This window comes from Crassostrea angulata, chromosome 10, assembly GCF_025612915.1.
Source record: "Crassostrea angulata isolate pt1a10 chromosome 10, ASM2561291v2, whole genome shotgun sequence".
Classification (NCBI taxonomy): domain Eukaryota; kingdom Metazoa; phylum Mollusca; class Bivalvia; order Ostreida; family Ostreidae; genus Magallana; species Magallana angulata.
In genome coordinates this window covers 39,902,115-39,927,015 of record NC_069120.1, presented here as the reverse complement: position 1 = coordinate 39,927,015, position 24,901 = coordinate 39,902,115, and the positions used below count along the sequence as shown (strand labels likewise).

The 24,901-nt window shown below is 33.8% G+C and overlaps 2 protein-coding genes across 2 annotated transcripts; both read left to right on the top strand.

The window, feature by feature from the left end:
* The first annotated feature begins 175 nt into the window (after positions 1-175).
* Positions 176-9,190, top strand: LOC128166236 (zinc finger CCCH domain-containing protein 13-like). The gene is made up of 6 exons (XM_052831261.1): positions 176-199; positions 351-464; positions 1,482-1,845; positions 3,435-6,473; positions 6,703-6,900; positions 7,854-9,190. The coding sequence occupies exons 1-6, from the start codon at positions 182-184 to the stop codon at positions 7,958-7,960; spliced, it is 3,840 nt and encodes a 1,279-aa protein (XP_052687221.1). The 5' UTR covers positions 176-181; the 3' UTR covers positions 7,961-9,190.
* A 4,245-nt stretch (positions 9,191-13,435) lies between these two features.
* Positions 13,436-15,786, top strand: LOC128165971 (uncharacterized). The gene is made up of 3 exons (XM_052830899.1): positions 13,436-13,466; positions 13,643-13,971; positions 14,191-15,786. The coding sequence occupies exons 1-3, from the start codon at positions 13,436-13,438 to the stop codon at positions 15,682-15,684; spliced, it is 1,854 nt and encodes a 617-aa protein (XP_052686859.1). The 3' UTR covers positions 15,685-15,786.
* The last annotated feature ends 9,115 nt before the right edge of the window (positions 15,787-24,901 follow it).

Genomic DNA, 24,901 nt, shown 5'->3' with positions numbered 1-24,901 from the left:
CCAATCAAAACGCTCGGTAACTAAACGAGATAGATATTTGTTATATATTTTATTTTTTAAAATCAGATATAGTAATCAGAGCGAATTTTGATATATCAGATTACACAAGATCTATTTTAAAAATATTTTGGTTGGTTGGTTATTTTTTGTCGTGCACGCGAGATCACAATTTCTATCCAAGATGGCTTCCGACGAAGAGGTTAGTGTTCGTTGTAACATTAAAATCCATCTGTTTTATCAGTACATTGTATAAACGATCAGTAACCATGTGTCCAGGTCCTAACATTTTTCACATTTAATTAATTTTAGTGTCATAATATGGTAATACATTATGCTGGAACATTTTGTAGGATGATTTAGAAGCTTTGCGACTAGCAGCTTTAGCTTCTTTAAAAAGAAAGAAAGATGATTCTTCAAGTAACCCACCCCAGATACAGACACAGCCACAGACACAGCCTAGTCAAGTAAGTGTTACAAAACATATTGATATGATTTAATTTATATCAATTTGTAAACCTCGTTTACCAACTTAATTATCTATCTACAACATGAAGATTATTCTCTTTTGAGAAGTGGACATGCATGAGAAAAAATAATCTTACCGTGACCAGGCTACGCTCAGGTCACAGTAAGAATTCGTCCCATATACTTGCAATGTAGCAGCCGCAAAGCGGATCAGCTTCGCGTCGATTTTAAGTCTGTTAAAGATAATCTGCAGAGAAAAAACATTTTTTTAAACATTACAAACCTTTTTGAACATGCATAAGTAGTTTAGTCCACAAAATATCCATTTAAGGAGTCGTACCAAGGCATTTTGTTAAAATACGCGTTTGAATTTGCCTGCCATTTTGTCAAATATCGCACTCGGAATGTCTAGGATTTTATCATTAACATGGCGACCATAAACAGCGAATTTTCAAACGTGATGATTAAAGTGGCAGCGATTTCGTTGCAAAAACGGTTAATGTGGTAATATGGGATTATAAAAGAGCAACATTGAAGGTATTTGAGATCAATCCTATGAAAATTTAGGCGAGATACAGGGCGATATAATTTTTTTATTTGCTACGAAGCGAGTATATGGGACGAATTCTATCGTTAAACCGGGTCCATAGGACATCTGTCATTTTAACGATAGAACATTCTATCTAGACATGCATAGCCTTAAACCACTTCTCTTCGAGAGCCCTCATATTTTGATTCTGGAAAACGTGAAATTGAATTGAGTTATTGAATTTCACAGACAGAAGGTATGTTTCCTAAAAGCATAAAACTGAAAGGTAGTTTTTGGCAACACAGAATTGCAGAAATTGCAATAAAGACATTAAAGTCAGGTAAAATGAGAGAGAGAGAGCAGTGAAATGCATCCACCCTGCCCAATGTCCCCTGACTTTTTCATTTTTTTTCTTCATTTTTTACACAATAGCGTACTGTATAGCAATTGTATGGCAATTATAAATTTGCCTTATTGATTATTCCAGGCTATTCCACAAAGTCTTAACTTTTCAACATATCAGCCAGTGGGCCAGTCTTTGCCATTCCAGTCCAAACCAAACCAGGGCTTTCAGAGGGGGAGAGGAAACAACCGCCGCCCCTTCAGGGGTGGGAGAGGAAGGGGAAACAACTGGAACACTGCCCCGTCAGGACCGCGGTCATGCCTAATTGTACTGACCCAGGAAGAACCCAAAAAGGAGGCACAACCTGGGCCTCAGGAATCAGTATCCAAGGATTCAACACAGCCAGCTAAGTCCAAGCTGTTGCTTCCACAGGATAAATGGGCATCTTCAGGTTTATCGGGCATTTCTGATGAAAACAGTCAATCTTCTACTCCCACCAGACCAAAAGGTAAATCAGGACTTGATGATTCCTTTGAAATATGTTTACTTATATGATTATTATTGCAACTTGTATTATATTATTGAAATTGGCTTTGATTGATTAACTTGAAAAGCAGTGTTTTCCCCAGAAAATTTTTTAAGCATGGGGGAAAGTTTGCCAGCGTTGGTTCACGGTGCGCCGTAACAGCGCCCCAGCCAGCGCGAAATCACTGCGTGTAATAATAACAATACCATTTAAATTGATTTAATGTACTACAAGTTTTGTACTAGAATTGATGCATTCTCATGAAATCTACATCAACAAGTATTACAATGTATTTCATTTTATTTGTAATTCATATATTTATCCAAATTTTTTCTGGTTTTTTTTCCTAGCAAAATTAATAGCATTTTTTTCAAAATCACATTTTTCAAGAAGCTTTTACAAGAAATATAGATTCATAAAGCAGTTCTAACACCTTCTGTTCTATTCTTTTTCCTTTTATATAGAGGAGATTACTTTGGGGGGGGGGGGGGGTTACAAGAAAAGACAGAACCATAAAATTACAGCAAACTTGTTTCAATTATTCTGGACAGTCGATATTTTTTGTTTAAATTTGGGGTTAATATTAAAGTTTCTGTGATAATATGATTATTTGGATTTAATTAAGTTTAGTAACTTTACTATAACTTGGCAGTCAGCCCCTATACATGTGAACACAATCATTTTCAGAGGCATATCATACTATACTATACGATGTCTCTAGTCTTCTGTGTATTACTTGCTGTTAACTGTATTTTTTTTCTTTATTGAGTACATTTGCTCAAGTTTCCAATATTTTTACAGCAAATAAACAGTTCAAGCATATCGCAACCAAGCTAACACCATTGAGTGAACATTGTGCTATTTTTAGATCTGGGAAAATCCACAACATTCGATAATGGCGGAGGTGTCGAAAAAGGCACATTATATTAAAACAAGAAGTAATCACGTCTCTATTTATGCATTTATTACCGATTAATAATCTCAGTTTCAATATATCTCAATCATAAGCCAAGTCCTTTAACTGTTAACCACGTGTGCCCCCTTGCTGAGATCGATGTCGAAGTTAGCGACGCTTTCTGCGGGTGCAAGCGTTTTTATGAAGATTGAACGGAATAACGTCAATTTTACATCTACTTATCACTGTTAAGATGTGAAAGAATTAGAAAAAGATATTTTGCTTTATAATAAGTATGCATAGCGGGAAGCATGGTGGCACTGTGTGATGCATGGCGGGGGATCTTAAATGCATGGGGGTACCGCTTTGCAAAAACGGCCTGGAGAAAACACTAGAAAAGTTCAAAATTTTCATTGATATGAAGAGTGTTGGACATAGAAAGAGAATACTTTATAATAATAATTGAGAAAACATAATTTAAATACTTATTGAATAGTGAATATAAATTGATATTTTTATCAATGCATGTATTGTAGTTCATACCCTAAACTAAAGTTATCCTTATTGAATCGTGATGAAATATACAATGATTATTAGTGTAAAGAAACCATCATAGCATAGATCCAAAAACGGAAATGGGCTGAGTTTTATACTGAACATTCAATTTGCTTTGTAGACAAGTTTTCCCGCTATGCTGACACTGACTCAGACTCCGATGAAGGATCCGATGTTCAGCATTCCTCAGATGAAGAAGAAGAGCTAGAAGAAAATGGAAATCACAGCGACAAAGAAAACCACAAAACTTCATCCAATATGGAGGATAGGAGTCCTGAAAACAGGCTTGCTGAATCAAGGTCTCCCTCTCCAGAATCCAAACGGAGAAGAAAAAACTCCTCTGCCAGTGCAAAATCAGAATCCCCTGCAACAGGACGGAACCAAAGACAAAAAAGTATGTCAAGTTCACCGGACAGACCTGCCAGCAGCAACTCCTCAAGGTCAAGTTCTGTGGCCAGTCAGAGTTCACAAAAGGGATCTCCTTTAGGGTCAAGACCCAGTTCTCGCGCTAGTAGACGATCTAGGAAGAATTCTCATTCTGGTTCAAGACCCAGTTCTTGTGCAAGTAGACATTCTAGGAAAAGTTCAAATTCTGATTCAAGACCGAGTTCTCGTGCTAGTAGACATTCAAGGAGAAGTTCAAACTCTGGTTCAAGACCGAGTTCTCGTGCTAGTAGACATTCTAGGAAAAGTTCTCATTCTGGTTCAAGACCAAGTTCACACACAAGAAGGCATTCTGGAGACAGATCACGTTCAGGTTCAAGGTCAAGTTCAGGTCGAAAGCAAACTAGATCTCAATCAAGCTCAAAAGCATCCCTCAAATGTGCTTCTCCATCTCCACAACCAAAACATCTATCAGGGTCTCATACAACCTCTTTAAAATCTATTCCCATTGAGGGACACAGTGATATAGTGACTCTATTGCAAAGAAATACCTCCCCATCTCGATCAAATCGAAGGAGATCTACATCACCTAAAAGGGCATATTCTTCGAGGTCAAGAAGTTACTCAAGTAGAGAAAAGTCACCCAGAAAAATCAGAAGCAGGAGTGGATCAATATCTCCAAGGAGAGGAGGAAAGAGATCCCCATCGCCCTATTACAGAAGGAGAAAATCCTTCTCGAGAAGTCGATCACGGTCACCCTACAAAAGACCACTGTCTCCGTACGGGAGATATAAAAGCAGGTCAAGGTCTAGAACTCCTAAAGGATTGTATCGTCCAAAGAGAAGTCTCTCCCCAAGGAGAAGCAGGTCTTTTTCGCCGAGATCTTTCTCCCCACGTCTTCGTAAGCGCAGTCGATCCTTCACCCCTCACCGATGGAGCAGGTCCCCATCCCTATCAAGACAGAGGGGGAGATCACCCCCACCAAGACAAAATGCTAGACCCAGATCAAGAAGTAGGTCATTTTCTCCCAGGAGGCTGCCATTGAAGAGAGCTAGAAGTAGGTCAAGGTCTTTTTCACCAGACAGGAGAGGAAAAGTATTTAGAAGATCTCGCAGTAGATCGTATTCACCTAAACATTCACAGTATTCACCTTACAAGTCACGCTCACCATTAAGGAGGTTCCCATCTCCACCCTCACGGAGGAGGTCAAGGTCTCCAGTAGCAATGAATAACAGAGGTTCATATCGTAGATCTCCATCTCCTCAAAGCAGACAATTATTTTCAGGAAGTAGGCAGAGATCTCTTTCACCTTTGAGGAGAAACAACTGGTCACCAAAGCCAGGCCGGAACAGGTCACCAAGTCCCAGAAGGAAAGCATATGGCTCACCTGAAACAAAATCTTTGTCTCCCTGGAAAAGAGATCCAAAAGGAAGAGAAATGGACCCGAGGGAAAAAGGAAAATCCAGTATTGTAGATAAGATGCTACAAATAGCAGGACAATCTCAAAAAGGAAGGATGAGTGAAAATTCACTCGATGAAGTAAGGAGCAGGGATGATAGAAGAGGAGGGGATAAAAAGTCCATGAAAGACAAAGATTCTAGACAGCCTGTCAGTGAACGTGTATCGGTTACAAAGAGTGTGAGTAAAATCAGTGTTAAGGAGAGAATATCTGTAAGTAAGACACAGAGTGTTAGAACAGTTCCAAGTAAAAGTGACACAAATGTTGCAGATGGAAAGGATGTGGAATTGTTGGAGGCTAGAAAAAGAAAATTTGAAGCCTCTTCAGAAGTTAGTCTAGAAAAGAAGAAAATATCTTTGAAGGGAATAATTCTCAGCAGTAAAGATAAACAAAGCAGCAAAGGACACAGGGAAGTACACAGTCACAAAAGGAGTAGGTTATCTTCAGATGCAAAAGAGAAGAAGTTATCGAAAGATGGCAACAAAAGTGAGAAAAGTGGCAAAAAGACAAATAGTGAAACCAATAAAGGTGCAAAAATTACACCCCACAAACGTAAAAGCCGAGAATCTGTGAAGTCAGTGCGACATAGTGAATCTGAGGATTCTGATGGGGATTCAAGTAGTAGTTCTTCTTCAGAAGACTCTGAGAGTGATTCAGATGAAGACACTTGGAGAAACAAAAAGGCTGCAACATCTGAGAGGAATCAAGATGATATAGAGCGAGAGAGAAGGAAAAGACTGGAAGCTGTCAGAGAGAAAGAAAGGGAGGAATACAGAGCCCAGAGGGAGGAGAGAAGGAAAAAGGAAGAGGAGGAGAGGAAAAAAGAGGAAGAGAGAAGGAGGGAGAAAGAAGAGGAGAGGAAAAGACAGAGAGAAGAAAGAAAAAAGTCTGGGGAAAATAGGAAAGATTCTGTGAAGACAGAAAAGAGAGAACGTGAAAGCAACAAAGGGAACAGGGAATCCAAAGTGAAAGAACATAGGAAAAAGCAATTTGTTGAAATGGAAGGTAGTGATGATGAAGAAAGTGCCAAAAGAAATAAATCAGTTCCTGTGACCAGCATAGTGCTGCCCACCAAAAAAACAGACAGTGCAAACAATCAAAAGATAAGTCGAAGGATTGTGTCTCGAGACAATGAAGATGATGACGCTGAAACCAGAAGGAAACTATCGAAGACTGATGCCAGACATTTAATACGCACAACTAACAAGAGCAGTAGGAAGGAGGATGGAGAGCAAGAGGAAGAAATGGAAAACAGCCCAAAATCATCCAAGAAGGAAGGCAAAGCAAGTCCTGTTGTGATTTTCCAGTATGACACAGGTATGATAAGTCAGATAGCTTTTAATGTTTTGGTTTTTATGTCTTTATACCGAGTACTGAACATTTGGGTAACTGTTCCAATTCTATTATTAAATCAGAATATATATTTTGACTTAAATATATTCTGTATTTCTTAGTTAATAGCTTTGGAGCAAGTATTTCATTGTAAAGGATGTAAACATAATTATATTGTACTGCAGTCTTTAATACATGAATTGGAATCTTCCAGTTAAACAGAAACCAAACCCGGTAGAAGATGTATCCACTAGTCGACTGTCAGTCCACGCTCGCCTGGGACTCCCTGTTGACGTCAAGAAAGTAAAGAAAAACAAGCGCACTGTGCGGGAAGTTTCCCCAGAAACCAAAAGTAAAACAACATCCACCCACCGCAGGGCAACAGTGATCAGTACTAAGGAGGTCATTTCAGGTACAATAAGTTTGCAGTACTGACCGATAGTGCCATTATGTTCTAATTTGAACAATCTCAGTTGAACATAAAATATTTACTACCTTATTCAATCATAAAAACACTGATATGGTTAAGTGCTAAAAGACTAGCTCATTTATTTAATAAGGTATATAGATATTGTGTAATATCTGTCACGTTCTCTTGAAATAGAACTTGAAATCTGCAGCAAAAAACATCATGAAATGCATATTAATACTTAGTAAAATTACTCTTAACATATGCAAGTTTATATGCATCAATGCGTGGGCGGGTGGGTGCAAAACGTGTAAACAGCTGAAAGTCTTGAGCTTGAATGATTTAAAATCTCATTGCATGCCAGTCATGCTCTACATATCCGATTCAATTCGTAAACTACTCCTAATAAACAAACTATAAAAAGACAGTCATAACCACATGTTCAATAAAACCTAGTTATACATAAATCTTTCAACCTGCATTAAATATAATTCTATGGTTTCAATTTGGGCATCAGTTTTCATGGATTAAATGAAAATCAGCATCAAGTATAGATATATTTATGGCCAATAATATGTTAACAAATATTGAAACTCAATGAACAATAAAATTTAATTCACAAAAAATTGTATTCAACGATTTGTGATAAAAGTACAGTACTTGATTAAGAAATGTAAGACTGCACATGAAGCAAAATTTTTCATATTTTGCCAATCAAGTGGCATGTTTACACTATAATTGATTTATTGAAGATTGTGGCACATTTTTGAAAAATCTGTAGGGAGGTAAATAATAAATAAGAACTATGAGGTCAAAGCATTCATGTAACTTAAGAACTAGGGCTTGATAAAATACTGTGTATTTAAGAAATCTATGACAGCAATTTTATATGTTGCTACTACATGTATTAATAATTTGATAATTTACTATCTACAGAGTTATTTCCCTTTTGTTAGGTGAGACCGGGAATTTGGATGCCAGGATTAAACTTATCAAGAAGAGGAATGTTGAGATAGAAAGAAGAGAAAACGAAATAAAGAAGGACAGAGAGATATTTGGATGACAATAGAAAATCGACAGTGCGATTCAGTACCTTGGTTGATCAAGGAAAATCGTGTGTAAATTTTCCAATGCATACTTATTCACTTTGAACAAATGAAAAGTGTTGTACATGGATTTCTGTAAATCTTTTAATCTAATTCATCCTGAACAATGATGGGTTAAATTTTTATACATAAAAATACTTGTCTTATTTCAGGTAGATAGTAGCTGTGCTTGTATATTATTCGCCATAAAATTTTAACACATGTATAATACAAAAACAATATAAACAAAAAATGAACCCAAACATCAATAAATGATAGTAAGTGCTTTAAGATTGTTTTGTTTGTAATGTGTTTATATTAAACTTCCAAAATTAGCTTTTAATTACCTTCATAGAATATATCAATTGTGATGATGGTTCTGCATGTGTATTTCTTTGTAATTGTATGTTTTAGTTTTCATGGGCATGTGGCACAAAAAAAATTGTATATAATATACACATCTGATTACTGTGGATAGCTTCCAGCCATTTTTCAACAAATTTTTACATTCAACTGCCAGTTTTCATATGATGCCGATTAAAAAAAAACATTTCAAGAAAAATTAGTGTGTTGCAGGTCGATATGAATGAAATGTAATACATGCATGTATGCTAGGGAATTCATATTCCTTTATAATGAAAATTCTTGCATTTATGAATCGATAATTACTAGTATATATTTTTGCAATACATATCTGAGCCAATGCATCTATTATGATAAGGATTATTGTGAAATTATTGGTTTTAGTGGTGGCTCGTGATGAGTTTTGGATTTTGTTGATATTCCTTACCCCCTTTAAAACTTGATTATTTTTTTACTGCCCATAAAAATTAACCACCACCAATTAAAATGAATCCACAGTGACTGCCAAATTCAGTATTGTTTTTAAATGTAGCATTGTTTTAACATAATTTGTATGTTAGTAATCTTAACCAGGAAACATTCTCTCATGGTTGTAATGATTTTCACTTTGTCGTACACTCATCGAATGTTACATTTCATCATAATGGTATTTTTGTAAACCATGTGTAACTCATAGAACATATATTGAAGACACTCTCAAGCACTAGCATCTAATGCAGTTGACTTACTTTTCATTTGAGATGTTGATAAGATGATTAGTAAATATAACCAGATAGGTATGTTGCACATTTCAAAAATGACATTTAGAAATGCACTGAAAATTTTAACACATTTGGATAAATGTAGAAGTTGCTGATACTAGAAAATATATTAGGTATTGAGACAAATGGTTGAAAGAAAGAAAATGTACTTTTTCCGTCCACAACACCTGTATGTGCCTTGCCATTCTGAAATGCAATTTTTTGTTGCTTACTAGATCTCTGGATTAGTACACAGTGTATTGATAAGAAAAGTCTGTAGATTATGGTTATATGCTTATGTATATGATGATATGTACATGATTCAATATGCAAGTAATTCTATGGATTCTTTTTGAAAATATTTCCAGTTGATTATGCAGCAAATTGTATAAAATTTATTGGTCCATAGTTTACACTTAATATTCAAGAGATTTCTGTACCAGATATCTTGTTTAAAAAAAAATTTATATGTCATGAATGGTACCTACAAACCAACTTCAACACAGCTCTTAAAAATTTTAAGAAAATTAACGATATACATGTAATATTTCATGTTTTATTTTATCAAAAGTCCTTATTTCTCAGGAGCAATTTGTCATTTCATTGATAAGTAACAGATATTTACTACTGTTTTTTACAAAGTTTTAGCTCTTAAAATACTAGTACATTTCCCCCTGTGTTTAATGATTGCTGAAACATTTTGTATTCATTGGTCAGTTTATGAGTAGCTCACATTAGATTGGTTTTTCTATCAAGTACACAAGAATGAAATTTTACCAAATATCAGTTTAAAATGTTGCATTTAATGAAGCATTTATTATTGTTTACAACTATTTATCCTGGCATAATCACGTGTTTGCATTTCAGGGATCAACTATTTTAGTTTGTATGCAGACATCTGTTATATAGATGTTTTAAGTTTCGTTTCTTACATGTATCATGTATTGTAAAACGAGAATCCCCATTGTCTTTCAGATTTCATGAAAACCCTACAGATCACCATGGAAGCTGGTCACTAAGTGAAGCAGTTTGACTGTAAAGTCACTATATGATGGTTTTGTTTGTTATTTTTTTTTTCAGATGGAAAGTTGAAAGCAGTATATACATTTCTTATTGGTGCTACTTGTACGTTTAGGTTCAGGTTAAATTCTAGCCAACTCTATTATTGGTTGGTGCTTTGCAATTAATGGCCTTATAGAAGTGTTAGACAGGTTGTATCATTTTTTTTATATACTTCTAAAACGAGTATATAAAAAAGGAAGAAAAAAAAAGATGGACACAAGAAGTTATACAATGATGATTTACAATTATATATTTAATAGTGCATTACTGATGATCTCATATATGTTTTTGTTTTATAATTTTATATGTTGTTTTGTTTCAGGAATAAAAATATTTTTCCAAAAAAAAATCTTTTTATATTTTGTCTTTACTATGTAGAGGAGAGGTGACAACCATGTATATTGGCAACTTTAACTTTCATGGCCAAATCTTTTGAAATAATAAAAAATACAGACATCACATTTTGAAAAGTGAGAGGCCAAGGCCATTTAGGTCATTTATGAGGGTCAAAGTACACCAGAGGCCTGGGTGCGTTTTACAAAAGAACTTAAGACTTACGACCAAAATAATGAATGCTTATTAATAACAGACTAATCAATGATTTATTCTTATGGCTGTAAAATATGATTATGGGAATTGAATACTTGTAAACAAATAGTTTTTTGTCAGTTATGTTTTTAAAGATCTTTTTATAAGACTGTAAATATTGACGGCTTTGTCTTAAGTTCTTTTGTAAAATGCAGCCCTGTTCAGCAGATGGTACTTATTGGCAGATCGCCAATAAAGAATGAAATATACGATATCCAACATATAATGTGAAAATTATTTTACACAATCTGCGTCAATGCAAATGTTTAAAAATCTTGCATGAAATCGGCGATTTTACAATCGAAACAAATATTAATTGCCTATGTGATAGAACTTTGGAAAATAGGACAACACTAATGAGAATCGAAAAAGAGAAAGGTACAAAACCAGACAGTTAAAGAAAAATAATCTTTTTCAATTAATTAATAACAGCCATTTAATTTTTTTTTTCACCATGTAAATACACTAAATTTTGAAATATTAATGATAAATAATGTATAACCAAATTATAACGAACGCGAATCATCAATTTAATGTGAAATAGATATAAAGTCTATTTCAAAAGAAAAATTAGAGTTCAGATTAAATTTGGGTTTTTATGTTTTGGTTCTGTTTTTTTATTTCATCAAAATCTTTATTTTTACATTTGTACTTATAAATATGTAAACTTTAATTCTTTCAATAATTTTTCATTTTTTTCCCCGTATTTCACAAAACACAGAAAAACAATTCTGGGAATGAAGTTATAAAACGATTTTTCAACAAAATTGAATATCCCTGTATTCCACATTACCAAATATCAATAAAATCGGTCTGGCACCTGTCGTTGTATACCAAGCAAGGAAATGACTTCAACTTTGACGGAAAACAGTTCACTCTACATGTACAAGAAAAAAACCCATGCACTGTATATCATACAAAACTACATTATGTAGAATTCACACAAGTTCTTTCATGTTGAGAGGCGGAAAATCTACATTGATGATGAAACAAATAGTACCTTGCAGGAAAGGTAAAAAATATATAAATCTATAGATAGCATATAACAATTGGAGGATAGCATGAGCCCATCTGGCCTGCCGGACACATGCGGGAATGAAACTTTTTTTTTTCAACAAAGGATGGTGTGAAATACGGACCTTAGTAAATGGACAAAAATAAATGTTGGAATTTCTGTTTTATTTAAGACTCAAACCGAATTGAAAGATGTGGTATAGAAAAAAAATTATCAGGACATTGAGATCTATTAATTGCATTGGCCAAGTTGAATACAGAATATCTTTATTATTTGCATATGACGTTAGTTATAAATTAACTTATTATAAATTATAATGTTAAGGTGATGTGACACAATATACATGATTATATAAGTTACCATGGTATAAGTTTGTAAGAAGAAATGAATAAAGAAAGCGTAGATATTTTGCCATCTTCCCAAACTACTCACAAACATCCAGCGAATCAGAAACCTCTAACTTAGGAAGATGTTATTTTAATTATTCTTTGTGTTTTCGTTATGTGTATACATCATTTGTTCTGATAATGTTTATATGCCAGAAGATGATCGCCTTCTGCAAATAAAGAACCAATTATTTCAATATAGAAAACCCGGACATTTACCATTACAGAACCATTAAGCACTGAATGTTCGATATTAACCACTAATATAAAAAAACAAAAAACGCCGTTTGTGTTAGCTATGAGTGAGTTTAATTTTAAAAAAGTCACGAGTCTCAAAGAAATCGAATCAAATTTTCATCATGGAACCGTAGATCCAGTCTATCGCTAGTTAACCCCGATTTCAGTCTGAGATAAAGTAATATGTCCTCTGATGCAACATCAAGTCAGTGTCAATAGCGGAATTTGAACCAGCAACTTTTGGGTTACTGGACAATTGTAATGCCTATGCCATCATAGGCACGAGTTCCACAGATCACAGAAGCCGTTTGAAAAGTATGCTTGATATGTACTAAAATTGGTATTAGTACAATATCTTGTTTTAGTACAACAGTGCGTAGTTTTAGTAGGACAATACCTAGTTTTAGTAAGACAATACCGGCCTAGTTTTAGTGGTTGTATTTGAAATCAATACATAAGAAAACATGATATATGACGAAATTCGATTCATTTTAATACAAAATTAGGCTGTGACAACTCAGTCTCTGTGCGATAAACATGTCTGAACCTTGACCAATAAAACAATTTTGATGATGCTTTATCCATAATACAAGATTATTATAAATTTGAAACATTAATCATTGCAAACAATTTGAAAACTCTGTATAGTACCGCATTAGTACTAATAATAGAATTGGTAAATTTCTTAACTTTCGCAAAAACGGAAACGGTTTGATACCTGGAAAACGCACATATGTAGGGAAGTATTTCTAAGGCGGAAAGGTTGCGTCTTATATAAAGACAGGACAAGGATGATGCATACAACATACAATCGAACTAACACAATTGGTTTGAAAAGCCATATGGACACTGCATATATCCACAGCTTGAAGAAAACAACTGTATGTTTTTCTCTCTTTTTCTTTTTTTGTCAATTTTTTTAATCAATAATTTATTTGTAATACTTTGTGTCCATAATTAAGGTATAACCTGTTGTTATTCTTCAAAATAATTTACCAATTATATAATTACAAATGATTTTGAATCTTTATTTTTTTATTTTACAATTTTCCTTAGCTAAAAATGTCACCGGTCAACTTAAAACTTCCTACCTGTATGCAAATGACTTTTCTGAATTTCAATTTGTTGATTTTTTTTTTCTTATATGTAATATAAATCTGAATACAACAAATGTGATACAATGCAGCAGGAATATTGAAAAACTTATTATATACCAGTACATGAATAACAGTTTGTAGTTAACAAATGGTTTTTTTTTTGTGTTGACAGATTACAGAATGGAGCACATTTTTCGAGTATCAGAAGTCCTGTACGTGGGCCTGTGTTGTAGATTAGGGACTCCTACAATAGTGAACCTCAGGAGGGAGGTGATGGACATGGAATTAATGATCCAAACAACAGCAATGAAACGTCATGGAACCATGTTTACGATCAGTGGAAGTTATAGAGAAGGATTCAGGTTCAAATCCTCAGACCAAGATACCATGGTCTGGAATCCATCTCATAAACTGATTTATGAGATGTCTCAATTCAAAGACTTCGATGCTTCCGGCCTGGATGTCATTCTCATGGAACATTCCGGAACACCTCCTGGATTCGTGAGACTGAAACTTTTGACTCCATTTCATAATATACTATTGATATCCTCAGCAGTAACACACGGACATTGTTGCTACCTATCCAGTGAGAAATTTAAAACGCAAGGGTTTTATCTTTTCAGGATAATGATAAGAGAAGGAATGCAAACCCATGGTCCTTGTACAAACTTTTATATCGCTGGTACAGAACATGACTTTGCCTGGTGTTTTGCTTGCCAGTATTGGCCCCAAACAGCCCTTGCCTGGGTTGCTAGATGTCAAGAAAAGGGATGGCCGGTGCAGAGTGTACTGAATGAAATAACATCTACCGGATGTCACGTTATACCAATTGGAAGTAACGTAAGCTGTGATGAGTATGCATTGGAATGGAGACTTTCATTTTCTCAAGCAGAACAAATATTGGTTTATTCAATGAACCACACTCAATTTCTGTGCTATGGAGTTTTGAAGATCTTTCTGAAAGAGGTATTGAGTTCAACGAACCAAGGATCCCTAATTTGTTCCTATTTTCTGAAGACCATTCTATTCTGGGAGATTCAGAACGACCCTGACAGCTTATTTTGGCGTCCATCAAATTTATTGACTTGTTTCTGGGTTTGCTTTAAACGCTTGTGTAAGTGTGTTCTTGATTCAAATTGTCCAAACTTCTTTATACCAGAAAACAACATGTTCAGACTCAAAATAGTCGGTTCTCAACAAGAGGCGTTGATATCTCAGCTGAATCGTTATTACGAAATGGGTGTGGCCTGTCTGTTCCTCGGTCCTACTTTTATGACCATTCTAGAGCCTGCATTGAGTAGTCCGTCATTTGTGATACCATCCTCAGAGGGAGATGTCATGTCGCTCAGAGGTCTAGATCAGAATTTTAGGAATGAATTATTTAAACGACAAAAAGTACCACAATCAAAAGAAGACTGTTTCATGATATTGAAATCGATCCCAAGCTTAGTACAGCTACGCCTCTCTCAGTTCCAGTCTTTGGCATTACAGCATGCTACAGCTAACATTCTTGTCCAGCTGGCCTTTATACTTGCTGATTACCCTGCATCCCACCAAAATAAAACTTTCTACATACAAGACAGACGGATCGTCAACGTGCTGAGACTGTCTTCAAGGTTCGGTCCTGTGTCTCAGTTACTTTATTTAGGTGTATATTACTACAGAACAGGTCGATATAACAAAGTTCTCAGCATTGCTGGAATTTGTCAGAAGAGATTTTCACAACCCTTTGTCTTGCACTTTGATAATTTAATGAGACAGCGATATTTTGAGAGTGTCGGTATGCATTCTTTGGGTCAACGTATGAGGGAAGGCTGGATGTCGTATATTAACTTTTGTAATTCAATAACTTTTCTTGCAGAATTATATTTTGAACAGCAGGAAGGCACTGCAACAGTACCTATCCCCCCATTTGTGTTGATTCACATGTTATGTGTGTTGTGTCACTTCAGACTTGGTGACATGTCCAACTGTCTACAGTCACTGACAGACCTACAGACACTTCTGCTCTATGATGACGGAATGTACGTGCCTTTCGATATCAGGGACATTTCTTGGCAGATACTGGGGATCTGTCAGCATGTTGCAGGGGATCTACAGGGGGCGTTACAGTCGTATAGAGAGTCTCTGAGACAAAAACCTCGTCATAGAATACAGAGAGCTACTGGAATCAGAATTGGACTGGTTCTTCAACAGTTACGCGAAAGATACTAGTAATTGAAATGACAGATAAAATTAAATTCAATTACATTTCTGACATGTTTGCTTTCTTGGACTTACAAATTTTATTCTCTGCATATAAAACTTAAAGATATAAAGGTGATTTATAAAGAGCTTCTTTTGTTTATGTATCTTTAAAATAGTCGTAATATTAAAAAGCATATATCCTCGTATAATACTGAATTTTGCTGAGGTGCATATATTAAAAAATACCCTGCATGCAGATACAATCATAACTGTAGAATGATATACCTCTTCTAAAGACCGAACGAGCAATAGTTTATATCAAGTTGAAATTAAATGGTGAAGTCACTTGCAGTGATTGATATCCAGTCTCCCACTCCAAAGGTTTTTGAGAATGATGGGGAATGATATAAACCCAGTAAAATATAAGACGACATGTAATACCTGAATAACATACCGGGTATTGATCAGAGTACAAAATGGTTACCTGTCACGTAGAGTCTTTATAATTATATAGTATGTAAGACTAAATGAATTAAATAATTTCATAGCTCAAATGTAGTCGCATTTAGTGTACTCAATATTTTTCTGAGCAACGCTGATAAAAGTGCGCTACTTAAAGAATTGAAGTATGTGTACGCTTTTGATGTCATATATCCTAATGTGTAATGCTATGGTGACAAAATAATTGCTATACATTTTATTTCATAACACCTTTTTTAGATTTTACATGTACATTGACTATATAACGCTGTGCCGAATAATTATGCCAGTGCCAAGGTGGCATTTTTGCACCCGCTCAAGATGCAGTTTTGGGAAAATCCATATATACCAAATGATAGACCATTGTGTAGAGAGTATATAACCACTTTTGTTTTTAGTGTGTTTAACCTGACAGGTGAGATATTTACCTTTAAAAATTAATATCCCATCGGAAAATGATAATTCCCATAGGAGAATTGATTCTCCTACAGAAAAAAAATTGACAATCCTATATGATTTTTTAAAAGTCCTATAGGAATTATATTTTCTATAGGAAAACGGTATTTCCTGTAGGAATTTGATTCAGGCATGTAGTTAACCTATAGGATATTAAGTTTTCCTATCGGATTTTATCGAATTCTATCCGAATTGAAATTCCTATAGGAATTTCAAATCACCCATAGGAAAATTGTTATTCCTATGGGAAAAATTATTTTCCTATTGGAATTTATTTTTGAAAGGTAAATATCTCACCTGACAGGTGATCTTTAAACAATGGTCAATCGTATGGCATATTTGAATTTTTCGATATATTCTGTTTAGACGGGTGCAAAAATGCCACCTTGACACTGGCATAATTATCCAGCACAGTGTTATATATCCTTGCTAATATTTTCTAAATCATACAATTCATTGTGATGAATCTGTGTACATGTGCAGCAAAATGCGTACAAGTAAATATGAAGAAAATATCTTACGAAAGAGGAAAATAATCGGTTGCTAGGAAAATAATCTGTTGCTAGGAGGGTTAATGTTGATTGAGGAGTAATTAATAGTGTATTTATCTGTAAAACACATTCATATTACACAAGTTATAAGTTAAAACTTATTATTTGAGTTTTAATTTTAAGACATGCACCCTATTTTCACTGTTTCGCAATTATCTCCCTTTTAAAAAGGAGCTTGACCCATTTTTAACAATTTAGAATCCTCTTCCTATTAGAATGCTTTGTACCAAGTTTGGTAAAATTTGGCCCATTGGTTGTAGAGAAGAAGTCAAAGATGTGAAAAGTTTACAGACAAACGGAGGGACAGACGGACGGTCGGACGGACGACGGACAGCAGGTGATCAAAAAAGCTCACTTAAAATATCAGTTAAAAATTTATTAATTAATACCCATGGCATAAAACCATTACCTATTTAAATCGAGAGTTGATTTTGTACGGCATGAGTCAATCATTAAATTTCTATTCTAGATTGACTCTTCAGCATATAATGTGTCAATCATTAGATAATCTATACCATACTACTATATTAAAGTAATAGACTCGAATGTTGGGCTTTAATAACGATCAATCGGAAGAGTACTGTCTTTTGTTTTATGTATTTTAAACATCATTGGTACTTGAAGATTACCAATTTGTTTTTATTTTTTCTCAATCAAGCTTCGTTAATAATAATCAACGAAAATTCCTAAAAAAAAATTCCGGAAATCATCTGAATTTTTGGGATTTTACAATCCTGCGCATGCGCATTACATCACGGGAGGCTCTTTATTTTTTGTGTCCACAATATCACATTTGCATGGATAAACTTGGAAACGATAAAACAAATGCGTGTTAATTTTCATTGGAAATTTTTTCTGTTCATCAAAGAAAATACGGGAGATAACTCAGCACAGTGCATTCACTATTTAAAAAAATCCCGAGAGTTTCGAATGTTAACATGGTGTGTAAAAAACGTTGTTGAAATATGTTGAATTCTGCAATTATAGAATTTAACTTTTCGAAGAAAGGTATTTACAGCTTTAAAATAGTTTGTTATGAACAATTTGACTGTTAATTTCAATGCAACTTTATTATTTTCTCCAAAATCGTTTTAGAGCGATTCTGCAATTTTCTGCTACTTTACGGGTATATGGGAGGCATTTAATTGTGGCGAAGGCCTTTCGCGATGCACAGTTAGATTAGTCAAACTCAGCAGATTATAGTGAAATTAATAGCATTATTGTAGGCTTGAAGTTTGCTTATGCAAATGTCAACAATATACGGTGTTTCGATGCATCTATTTTGTGAATGCCCGATATCATATGCAATGTCAACCCGTGCACGCACAGGTCAAAGTCTAGTCTATACTGAAATAATAGACTGGACTTTAATAACGAGAAATCGGAAGAGTACTGTATTTTGGTTTATATGTTTTAAACATCATTGGTACTTGAAGATTACCAATTTGCTTTTTAAACTTTCTTAACCAAGCTTCGCTTATTAATACGAAAGCCCATTGAGCTCATTTTCGTAGGTAAAAAAAAATTCGCGAATAAACGCAAAACTTTCGCGAATAAACGCGTAACTTTCGTGAATAAACGCGTAACTTTTGCGAATAAACGCGAAACTTTCACGAATGAACGCGAAACTCTCGCGAATAAACGCTTTCGCGATATAACGCGTTATTTTTGCGAATAAACGCAAAACTTAAATATAAATATTGTTATTTCATAGAAGAACCCCTATGAAGAATTATCACTGAAAACAAATATATTAATTTAAATAAAACAAAATAATATTATATAAAGATGTAAATGAATTAGTCTAAGATTTAACCTTATACAAATTAACATAAATTCAAACGTAGGAAATATTTAAAATCTTAGTACTGATTTTCAAAGGACATAATGCATCGCGCAACTCACATTCTAATGGGTGCTGTATTATTGAAAATGAGGCAGCAACATATTTTAATTATAACAATTTTAATTCGAATTAAACGTTTTATTAAGTATCATTTTAGAATTTAAAGGATATCATTGTTTAAAACATTATAATATATGTTATATCGCCGCGACATAAATTAACGTCTAGTTTAATATCAGAAAGATAAGTCAAGCTGTGAATTGAATATTTTAAGCTTTTGTTCAAATCTAGATGACGTAAATTCGTCCTCCAAATTTATCACATATGTCATTCGAAAATGAATACTAAGATTTTAAAGGTTTCTGACGGTTGAATTTATATCAATTTTATGAGAAAAAGATAATCAATGAATGCCTGTTCGAACACAGGTTGGCGAACAAATGAAAATCGTAATAAGATGCTCAAACTTATTATCTACTTTGCACATATAACATAAAAAAATGTTATAAAGTTTTATCAAATTTATTAATATCTATATGCAAAAAAGATAATTTTGTCTTCATAAATCAATGTATCACGGATATTATAATAATAAGTATTTTATGACATAAAACGTAAAATGTGTTTGTTTTCAATCATTTTTCTTCATAAGGGTTTTGTATGACATGACAATAATTATATAATGGTTTCACGTTAATTTGCGAAACTTTCGCGTTAATTCGCGAAAGTTACGCGTTCATTCGCGGAACTAATGCGTTTATTCGCGAAACTAACGTGTTTATTTGCGAAAGTCTCGCGTTATATCGCGAAAGTTTCGCGTTTATTCGCGAAAAATACGGGTTTATTCGCAAAACTAACGCGTTTATTCGCGAAACTAACGCGTTAATTCACAAACGTTTCGCGTCTATTCGTGAAATTTACGCGTTTATTCCCGAAACTAACGTTTTTATTCGCGCAACTAATGCGTTTTATAGCAAAAGTTTCGCGTTTATTCGCGAATCTAACGCGTTATATCGGGAAAGTTTCGCGTTTATTTGCGAAACTTACGCGTGATATCGCGAACGTTTCGCGTTTTTTCGCAAAAAAAATATTTTTTTACTTACAAAAATGAGCTCAATGGGCATTCCTTAAATTAATAATAAACGAAAATTCCTTCAAAAAAACTGGAAATCATCTGGATTTTTTGGATTTTACAATCTTGCGCATGCGCATTACATTCACGCTAAATCACGGGATGCTCTTGATTTTGTGTTTCCACAATTTTTTGTCATATCTTCTGCCCATCAAAGGAAATACGGGAGATAACTCTAACTCTGTGCATTTAATATGAAAAATCCCGAGAGTTCCGAATATCAACATGGTGTGTAAATTCGAAGCGAGTAAAAACGTCGGTGAAAAAGTGCTGAATTCTTCATTAATATGAATTGAATTTTTAGATGAGAGGTATTTGCAGCATCAAAATGGTTTGTTATGAATAATTTTACTGTTATTTTCAATGCAGCTGTATTAATTTTCTCCAAAATCGTTTCGGAGCGATTCTGCAATTTTTTGCAACATTACGGGTATATGATAATATATGGGATGCATTTTTACTGTCGTGAAGGCCTGTCCCGAGACACCGTTAGATTATTCTAACTAAGCAGAGTGTAGTGAAAAAAATAGCATAATTGTAGGCTTAAAGCTTCGTTGTAGTAAGAATAATCTTACTGTGACCAGGCTACGCTCAGGTCACAGTAAGAATTCGTCCCATATACTTGCAATGTAGCAGCCGCGAAGCGGATCAGCTTCGCGTCATTTTCAGTCTGTTAAATATAATATGCAGAGGAAAATCACTTCAAACCGTTTTGACCATGCATATGTAGTTTAGTCAACAAAATATCAATTTTGTCGCTAACATGGCGACCATATACACCGAATTTTCAAACGTGATGTTAAAAGTGGTATCGACTTCGTTGCAAAAACAGTTAATGTTGTAATATGGTATTATAAAATGGCATCATTGTAGATATTTCACACCAATCATATGAAAATTTAGGCGAGATACAGCGCGATATAATTTTTTTATTTGCTACAAAGCGAGTATATGGGACAAATACGTTAAACCGGGTCCGTAGGACATCTGTCATTTTAACGATAGAACATTCTAAATAAACAATACGGTGTGTCGATGTATTCGTTTCGTGAATGTCCGATATCATACGCAATGTCAACTTGTGTTCGCACGGGTCAAAGTCTAGATTAAATAAAGAATTTGTATAGGTAGGACAAATACGTTACTTTAAAAATGTTATGAGGTTTGTTTTTCATCAAAAGGTTTTTTAAAAATCATTTAATGAAGGAAGAATGCACATATTTAAATCAGTCGTCTTTGGCAGATTATATCTGTGGTAATTCTTAACAAGACCCATAACCCCTTGGCATCAGAATATCTACGTCACTACATTCACATTGTCTGCACAAGCAGTTAATTTAATAAGTATTTTATTCAAGTATATAAATACATTGAATTGGATTGAACAGCAGGCACAATGCCTATTTATGTTCTCTCCTGATGCACAAGCAGTTCCATACCCACTCACAATTTTTTTTTCCAATGGTATAGTTCATTAGCCAGAAATGAACAAGTTTTGTTAGTATCGTACAATGCACGAGTACAATTCAGAAGGTAAGAATAGAATTGTCATTTCAATTTTGAATCAATTTAAATTAAAAAGATTGAAAACGCAAGTTGTTTTATAGGAAATTATTACTTTTCTGGATTTTATTAATTTCTAACGAAATCTATGATGAGGATAATATCTATAGAAGGTTTACTAAGTATATATATATATATATATATATATATATATATATATATATATATATATATATATATATATATATATATATATATATATATATATATATATATGAAGTAATTTTTGTTTTCAATGCTAGCATGCTATATGCTATCCAGGTATATTATTCATTAACATATAGAATACATGTACGTTTGGAATCGAAATCCGTTTTTGCTTTGTAATTTTAATGAGTTCTTATAATATTTTGATCAATTCAGATTTTTATTCTCTTACATGCCATGATATGAGTGCGTCTCGTTGTCTGATTGAATATGACGATCATTCTTTTAGTATTTTGAAGTGATAATTTTGGTCGGGGCGTAGTCAAATCCAATAGAGCCCGAAGGGCTTTAAGATAGATTTGACCACGCTCCGATCGAAATTATCACCTCATAATATTCAAAGAATGATTCTGTATTACTTATATTCATATCATGTCGAATTTATACACTTTAAACATTATTTTAAACCACTATTTTTTAATATAGCACAACCTATGTACTGTATATCACCATTCTCTCACCAGAGGTCGTGCTACACAAGCTTCGCTAACACCTCTGTCAACGCCGGATGTACAAGATTCTTGTACAAACTTAAACGATGGGCAAAGTGTAATTAAAATCTATGTAATTGTTCCTTTTGTCTATGAATATGATTATGAATAATTAAATTTAAATCTTTAACGCCGTTATTTATCTTTATTTCAACGTTACTTGGAGAACTATTTTGCGGAGGTAAACATTAAAATATGATCACATGATCTAGTTTGACAGATGTTTGAAAAATCAGTTTCTGAACGCTACTGATTCATCGATGATTTTACATAAATCAGCAGCAATGTCTTCTCCTGTGATGTTTTTAAACGTGTCCTCAACGTGTCATCGCCTGTCGATGACTTCCCTTCAAGCTGATTACAAGCGAAGCTTGTGTAGCACGACCTCTGGTGAGAGAATGGTATATTACTATGCAGCGCAGCCAATACCGTTTTTCGGTTATGCTTTAAGACACGCCAATTCATGTTTTATGAAGTAACTGGGTTTTAGGGTTCAAAATTGATTCGTTATGTTATCACAGACAAAGACAGTTGAAAATGTAAATATAGCTATGACTGAAATCTACATGCCCCATTTATCGATTGGTTGACACCTTCAGCATCCTAAGAAAAATCACGAAATAATCATGATAATGTCGGACTCAAATTAATATTCCCATAAAAGACGATTTCACTATTTCTTTTATCTAACGTACTGATGTACATTGACAAATAATTTAGTTAATTTTTCTTACTTTTTACGATCTATTTAATTTGTTGAGAGAGAGAGAGAGAGAAAGAGAGAGATGTAATTATAAACAATACAACTCTTTCTTTGATGACACATGCGAGTTATGTAGGTACCGATCATTGCATAAAACACATAATTTGCTAACGCGGGGTACATGCATTTTTTCTGCAAAGTCGCCATCTTTATATCCTGCATGTATCGATCGCCAACAATATTTTTTATTTTTTAAATAAACGGATAGGGTTTGCGGAAACAAATAAATAAACTCAAGACGTGATATTTAGTGTGTAATAAGCCATCGTTCAAACCGAAAATTGATTTTGATCTCATCCTTTATTCCTTGAAATGGACTTTAAATTAAACTTTCATTAAATGATATTGGAGAAGTAGTAATTTATACACTATGTGTGCCATATATGAGGTAATTTAGGCAAGTTATTTGCGACCAAAATTATTTATTGTAGGAGTTGCAAATTGTTAGTTTTGTTATAGTTATGTTGAACTAAGAATATAATCCAATACTAAGATTGGCATGAGTTTTTATCTTTCATTAAAAAGATTTTATTTACCTTTATTCTAAAACTATTAATGTTCCGGCACATTTGACGAAGAAAGAAATAACCAGTTGTTTTTTTACATACTTTGACAAATTCAATGTTGGCAACATTTTTAAAGAACAATAACCCTTGGACGTCAGAAAGGAGTGTTAACTTTACGTCACTACAATAACCTTATCTGTGCAAGCTACTTGTAGGTCTGTATGGCACGCCAAATTCACAAAAATGAGCTAAACTAGGTTTATCAGCTGTTAACTATAGTTTACGGATCCTAAACTATAGTTAACGATTCGTTAACTATAGTTTACATCTGTGAAACTATATTTCACGAATGTAAACTATAGTTTACGAATGATAATCATAGTTTATCTATCTGTAAAAAACGTTAACAATAGATTTTGCTGATAAATATAGATTCACATTTGTTAATTATAATTTACAATCGTAAACTATAGTTAAGAGTTGTTAATTAAAGTTTCACAAATCGTGAAACTACATTTATCAGACAAATTCTCAAAAATGAGCTAAACATAGTTTCACAGTCGATAAACTGGACTGTTAACTATAGTTTACGGATCGAAAACAATAGTTAACGACGTTAATCTATATTTCACGTCTGTAAACTATAGTTAACGCGATAATCAATGTTTCACATCTGTTAACTATAGTTAACACTGAAAATAATCATTTGCGATTGTTAAACATAGTTTATCTGATAAATATAGTTTCACCATTGTGAAACTATGATTAACAACTCATAACTATAGTTCACGAATGTAAATTGTATTATTTAAACATTAAGTCACAATCGTGAAACTATTTATCAACGAATGTAAACTATAGTTTACGGATGTGAATCTATATTTATCAGCAAAATCTATTGTTAACGTGTATTTCCAGACAGAAAAACATAGATTTGCATTCGTAAACTATAGTTTACGGATGTGAAATATAGATTAACGTCGGTAACTATAGTTTAGGATCCGTAAACTATAGTTAACAGCCGGTAAAACCTAGTTTATCGACTGTGAAACTATGTTTTGCAAATTTATGTGAATTTGGCGTGCTTTAGATTTGTAAACCGTATTTTACTGATCATAAAACCCTATTTATCAGATAAACTATGTTTAACAACCGCAAATTATTGTTTTCAGTGTTAACTATAGTTTACAGATGTGAAACATAGAATATCGCGTTAACTATAGTTTACAGATGTGAAATATACATTAAC